General features: G+C 39.0%; 1 protein-coding gene across 9 annotated transcripts in view; it reads right to left on the minus strand.

The window, feature by feature from the left end:
- The window catches only part of chl1b (cell adhesion molecule L1-like b), a 954,137-nt gene that overhangs the window by 530,314 nt on the left and 416,664 nt on the right, over nt 1-7,159 (minus strand). For 8 of the 9 annotated variants that reach the window (XM_078543742.1, XM_078543744.1, XM_078543743.1 and 5 more), the window contains one exon: nt 5,567-5,584. The exons of the other annotated variant lie outside the window; for it this stretch is intronic. In XM_078543742.1, coding sequence (XP_078399868.1) covers nt 5,567-5,584 — 18 coding nt within the window. The remainder of the gene's footprint in view (nt 1-5,566; nt 5,585-7,159) is intronic. 9 annotated transcript variants of the gene reach the window in all.

A 7,159-nucleotide genomic window follows, 5' to 3' on the forward strand; every position in this document is an offset into this window, starting at 1 on the left:
GGTTAGTTCAGAAGGTTCAGACACTTGGTATCCATGGAGAGGTTGTAAACTGGATTTGAAATTGGCTGTGTGGGAGAAGACAGAGAGTGGTAGTGGATGATTGCTTCTCAGACTGGAGGTCTGCGACTAGTGGTATGCCTCAGGGATCTGTGCTGGGACCATTTTTGTTTGTTGTCTATATCAATGATTTGATGATAATGTGGTGAATTGGATCAGCAAGTTTGCTGATGACACTAAGTTTGGAGGCGTTGTGGACAGCGAGGAAGTCTTTCAAAGCTTGCAGAGAGATCTGGACCAACTGGAAAAATGGGCCAGAAAATGGCAGATGGAATTTAAAGCGGAAAAGTGTGAGGTGTTACATTTTGGAAAGTCAAACTAAGGTAGGACATACACAGTAAATAGTAGAGCACTGAGGAGTGCGGAGGAACAAAGGGATCTGGGAGTTCAGATACATAATTCCCTAAAAGTGGCGTCACAAGTAGACAAGGTTGTAAAGAAAGTTTTTGGCATACTGGCCTTCATAAATCAAAGTATTGAGTATAGGAGTTGGGATGTTATGGTGAGGTTGTATAAGACATTGGTGAGGCCAACTTTGGAGTATTGTGTGCAGTTCTGGTCGCCTAACTACAGGAAGGATATCAGCAAGATTGAGAGAGTGCAGAGAAGATTTACTAGGATGTTGCCGGGTCTTAAGGAGTTGAGTTACAGGGAAAGATTTGAACAGGTTAGGACTTTATTCCTTGGAGCGTAGAAGAATGAGGGGAGATATGATAGAAGCTTACAAAATTATGAGGAGTATAGACAGAGTAAATGTGAGTAGGCTCTTTCCACTTAGATTAGGAGAAATAAACACAAGAGGACATGGCTTTAGGGTGAAAGGGGAAAGGTTTAGGGGCAACATTAGGGGGAACTTCTTCACTCAGAGAATGGTGAGAGTGTGGAACGAGCTACCATCTGACATCGTAAATGCGGGCTCACTCTTAAGTTTTAAGAATAAATTAGATAGATACATGGATGGGAGAGGTCTGGAGGGTTATGGACTAGGTGCAGGTCAATGGGACTAGCGGAATAATATTTCGGCACAGACTAGAAGGGCTGAATGGCTTGTTTTCTGTGCTGTAGTGTTCTATGGTTCTAAGTGTTTTTGCCTGTGTTATCAAGTTACTCAGCAATAACATGCTCAGTTTGGATTCACCAGGAACATTCTGTTCCAGATTTCATTCCAGCCTTGAGCCAAGAATGTCAAGAGAGCAGAACTTCAGAGATGCAGTGAGAGTCACTGCCTGGACATCAAGGCAACATTTGACTGAGTTTAGCATGAAGGAACCATGGTAAATCTGAAATCAATGGGAATCAATTGACTGGAGTCATACATAGCACAAAGGAAGATGATTGTTGTTATTGGAGGCCAATCATCTCAACCCAGGACTTCACTGTAGGAGTTCCTCAGGGTAGTGTCCTAAACCCAACCATCTTCAGCTGCTTCATCAATGACCTTTACTCCAATATAAGAACAGAGTGCGGAATTTGCTGATGATTGAACAGTGTTCAGTTCCATTCACAGTTCCTCAGGTAATGAATTAGTCCATGCCCACATTTAAGACCAGAACAACATTCAAAGATGGGCTCATAGGTTCATAATATTCATGCCACATAATATGAACATGTGAACGAAGAGGAGTAGGCCACACAGCCCCTCAAGTCAGCTCCACCATTCAATAAGATCATGGCTGACCTGATTGTAACCTCAACTCCACATTCCCACCTACCCTGGATAACCTTTCACCCTCTTGCTTATCAAGAATCTATCTTGAGAAGAAATTATATGAGAATAATAAAATAATTTTACTAAACAAATATCAAAGAACATGAATATTCATAACTACACTGTTTTAAATGGTCAGTTACATTAAAGATATTAAAAGAGCAATGAACACATTAACTATTTTCTAAATTGAACTTCCTAATATAAATTTCCTTCTGCAGCCATTTGAGTTACACGTCAAAAACTCAAGTCAGATATTTATCAACATTTGGAAGATTAACTACTTGGTAGATCTGCCAAGTCAGATATTTATCAACATTTGGAAGATTAACCACTTGGTAGACCTGCCTTGAAGATTCATATAAGGGTTGAGATTTCTTGGGCCTCTGCTTACTTCTGGCAAAGTTGCCCCATACAAACCTCCTCCAACAGGTGTAGACTCCAAGTTCAACAAAAGCTTGGCTACTGTCTTAGGTGTAGCTACCTCAGGTCAGAACTCTCCTCATTCTAATATTTTTTTAACTCTGGAGCCTTGTATCTATAACTCTGTGGCCTGAATCTTCTGGTCGGTGTGCGGGGTGGGGCCCTCACGCCGACACATAAAATGATGCACAGTGACGTCGGGCATACGCACCAATGTCACCGCACGTCATTCCAATCCTCAGCTCAGCAGGCACGCAGCGGACCCAGCTGCACGCCCGCCAAACTGTCAAAAGCCTATTAACGCCATTAATTAACTAATTAAACTGCTTCTCAGGGCTGCCTGTCCAACCTTAAGGTCGGAGGCAGGCGAAGAGCCCAGGCGGCCTTTGCATTTTTCATGGAACCTCATCCACGGGCGGGATGAGGTTTCATGAGGGTTTTATAACTTCAATAAAAATTTTTAATAAAATTCATTGACATGTCCCAGCTCACGTGACACTGTCACATAAGCAGACATGTCCGATTAGTTTTTTCAAATCTTTTTTTCAGGTTTTCACAATGAAGTATATCTGCCTGAGGCAGCTCCGTAAATGGCGGCACGCAGCCAATCGCGGGAGGCGATCAGCTGCCCGCCCACCCGAACCCACTCCCGCCCAAACCACACGACAGGGAGAAAATTCTCCCCTGTGTTTTTCTTCAGCTTGGCTACCCCAGAAGTCTAATTCACCGAGTTCTTCATTTAACAAGAGGTTTAAACTCTTTTAGCCAGTACACCAAATTTCAAATCAACTGTGCTGCAAAGAGATTTCCTTGCCCTAAAAACAGAATGTTCTAAAAACTAAAAACCCCGCTTCAGAACAGAGCCACGCCCACAATCTACTTAGCCTATAATTAACTTCTTTTGGGCCCTTTGCAATTCTATCGTTTACCTCCCAAGCCACTTAGACACATGATCGTTTACTGGAAGCCAGGACCAAGTGCTCTACCATCAACTCCTAGAGAAACCTAGTTCTTAAAATTACCATCTCCCAACATAGGCCAGAATCTTTCCCTCGTCGGGCGGGCTTGGCGGGAGTGGTCGGGAAGCCGACCACCGCCCGCCATCGGCTCTGCACCACAATTTCACGCAGCCTGGCAAATTAAGGCCTGCCTTGCGTGGATTGTGAGCAGCAGCGCTGAGCACTGCCTGTGCGGGCATAGGGAGGAGGGAGAGCGGGCTTGGCGCGCATTTCGCGCATGCGTGCAAATGAGTGTTTCAATCCCAAGGCACAGGGCTGCCTCTGGGAAATTGAAACGCTTTTTAAAAAATTAATAAATACAATAAAAATTTAATGAAACATGTCCCCTCATGACTGTGTCACATGAGATGAGGCATGTTTTTAAATTCAAAATAAAGTTTTTATTTAAGTTGTATTAGCTTTAGGAAACCTCATCCCACTTGTGGATGAGGTTTCCTAAAAAATGCAAAGGCCACTTGGCCTTTTTGCCTGTCTGCCAACCGTTAGGTTGGACGGGCAGCATAAATTTCAAGTTAATTAGTTCATTATTGGCCTTAAAATGGCTTTTCAATTATCGGCAGGCGCACAGCCGACTCCGGCGCGCGCCCACTAAACAAAATGTCACGCGAGTTCGCGATGACGTCGGGACGCACACCTGATGTCATCACCCGTCTTATAATGCTCGTGCGTGTTGGGCACACACCCACACGCCGAACATAAAATTCTGGCCATAAAATACCATTTTTTTCCTCCAAAAGCACATGGGCCTTCACACTCTTCACCAATGTAACAGACTCAATCATAGTTTACCTCTGGGAAATGAACAAAAAAGACCTCCAAAACTGCAGAGATCTTTGAACATTCCTATTTTGGGTCTGTCATCTTTGATATTATCCAATACTTTCCAAACATAGAAGCAATTATTCAATGTTGACACTTACACAGTAATTGAAAATAATAAAATGTAACAGCAATAACTATTCAATTTTATTTTAACCCCAACTTTCTGTGATGCAGGTACAAAAGCAGCAGCGTTGTATTCAAAGGATTTAGTGCGCTTTCACTGAACATAGCAAAATATTTCAGTCTTTGACTATGCAGTTTGTGATCAGCATTACAAAGACTCAGAATGTCAGTCATCAGGAGTCAAAGTCATTCTTTTTGGCTTAATGATGTGACTTAGTTTTGATGATTGACATTCTTAAAAATAAACACAACTCTCCAATGTTGATGGGTAAGATTACAGGGTTCTCAGTAGTTTTACTTCACAAAGCATTGCAAGAACATGTCTGCTTTCAGTGTCTAATTCATAAGGCAGATATTCCCACCTCATTTTGGTTTCTTCCAGTTCTTGCATTGTGGTATTGAGCTCCCTCCTGCAGGGCATCACTAATACCTTGCTGACCTGTTCTGAGGGTTACAGGAGCCAATATTGACAGAGGAGTTCTATCTACCTGCAATTCTTCACTGCGAAGTAATTAGGAATTAGGCCATTTTCTAGGAGAATTGTCCAAACAACTGTTTAACACAATGGAGTTGTTTTGTTTTTTGTGTTGCTCACAACATAAATATAAAAAAAACTAATCAATTGCTGATTACAATTCAAATTAGAGTGATTACTTCAGAATAATTTATTGATCTGTGCTGAATGATGTGGGTGCACTGGTCATTGGCTCTGCTAATCCTTCACATTAGTTACCACTAAGATACCTTTTTTTAAAGCTAAGACACCAGCTGAAGGGTCAAAACCCATGATACAGGAAATCACTAAGGTCGAAAAAGATTGAGTATGTGGTAAATCAGAAAATAGTAATTAGTTGTTGTCAAGTTAAGGTGAAAAAGTGTAATGAAAGTAAAAGCTGATGGAGATAGCAAACTTCACAAATCAGAGTTCTTTCAAAAGAGTTGGAGTAAGGAACAATGTGCTGAATTTTGATTTCAAATTGCTGAGAGAGAAAGTAAGAGAGCAAACTGGAAGAGATGAGAGATAAAAGGGGAACTGATTGTCAGAAAAGAAATTTATTGCCTTGCTTAATCCCAATTTCAAGAAATTTGAAATCTGCATTAAAAACCTATGCACCATGTATTGATTTAGAGTGTGTGACCTTATTTTGGGATGCAGATCACTTAAATTGTTTCCGCTTCACTCTTCATGTATTGTATCTGAACCTCCTAACATTCATAATGTTTAATCTACCTATAAGTCCAAGGCCTGCATGTTATACAGAAATTTTATTAAGAACAATTCTGGATTACGAAAACAAACAATCCATTGAAATTCAGCAGTTGTACGCAGATAAAGGGGTTGCAAAGTACTACAGGTAAAACACAATCAAATTTTAAAATGGTCAACAATAGTAATTACACTAGGTTAACTTACTTCTTTCTTGAACAAAAGCTTTAAATCCAGAGTAAGCAAAAGGAAAATGGAAACAAGAATTATTATATTCTTTCGTCGCATCCAATTTACGTATTATGTAGTATTTCAAACCAATGAACATTGTATGTAATTGTAAAATGCAAGAGTAAGGAGGCAATGGACTAATTTAAAACTATATCCTAGATGCACCTGGTGATCTGCTACCCCTAAAATGAATGGAAATGTATATGATAATAGGCAGGTTTATTATCTCCAGTGGATACAGCTACTCCAACCCACAACTAAACCAATTATTGCAATCCTGTATTTTCAGGTAAATTTATATGAAATCCTTACAAAATTTAACACTTAAAAATGCACAAGTTATTGTCATTCATTTTTAAATTAAATTACTTTTATAAATAGAACTTGATATTTAAAATAGTTTGTTGTAATTCAAGGACTTATATTTTCTTTATTTTCTGGCTGAAAGAATGATCAGATAGCAGGCAAGTGATATGATAGCTTGTTTGTTGGTTTCCTATTTTACTTCTGGGCGAAGTAAGTACAGGTAGTCAGCATTCTGAGACCAGACAAGTGACAATATAAAAGCATGTTGCTCATGGAATGACAGAAATGACAAGTCTGGTGCCAACAGTTTGGCTTCTGGCGGAACACTACTCTTTAAAGTCTACTTTGAAAAATATGTTAGAATGAAGTCTAAAATCCTTGTTTTGTGTAATGGAAGGCAGACAAATGCTGTAAAATTTAGGGTCAGCAGTTCAAAGTAATCTGACAATTTAATAGCTAAAATTAATTTAATTTCCTCTAATTACATTGTAATACCACTTCACACAAATATTAGATCCATCAAACTCAACACTTCAAGCAGCTGAGTGATTAATCCACTCGACATTCTTCACAGATTTGCTACTGTTATCATAAACATTAATTTAAAAAAATTAAAAAGTAAATTATTAAAAATGTTGGGCATCTTCAGTCGCATGACATTTTTTTATTAAACCATGTTTACAAAACACTGGGTTTCTTGTTTTTCTCTTATATGTTCGCATTTTTATAATTAAAAAGAAAATCAAACACTATTAACAGAAAATCCACCAACTGGTAGAGCACGTAATACATTGGATGACTCAGTGGTAACATTACATCTGTGAAAACACAATGACTGCCACTTCATTACTTGATCAGTTATTCTTCTCGTTATAAATGACTAGTTTTTTACACTGCATATACGGTGTGTCCTGTTAATGAACATTTATTCTGCCATGCCCAGCAGCTGCATTAAAAGCCTGAATAATGGATCAAGTCTCATCAATAATTTATTGCATGTCAGTAACTGGTTGTAACTGGATCGCAAAATGACAAAAGCCCAATAGGATTCTGCAGCAAAATTCTTTGCAAAATGAAAGGAATTTTTACATTACTTTAACTTCTGATTACTAAATAAACTTTATTTAATTCATGCAGTGATTTTTAATATAGTGATTACATCTATTTACAAATATTTTGAGTATGTGCAAAAGACAATACACTAAATGTAAATTCAAACCAGTTCTTTATGCAAATAATTTCCAACTGCACCATTTAAGGTAC

The sequence above is a fragment of the Cetorhinus maximus genome, chromosome 6 (assembly GCF_964194155.1).
Source record: "Cetorhinus maximus chromosome 6, sCetMax3.hap1.1, whole genome shotgun sequence".
NCBI classification, from domain to species: Eukaryota; Metazoa; Chordata; class Chondrichthyes; order Lamniformes; family Cetorhinidae; genus Cetorhinus; species Cetorhinus maximus.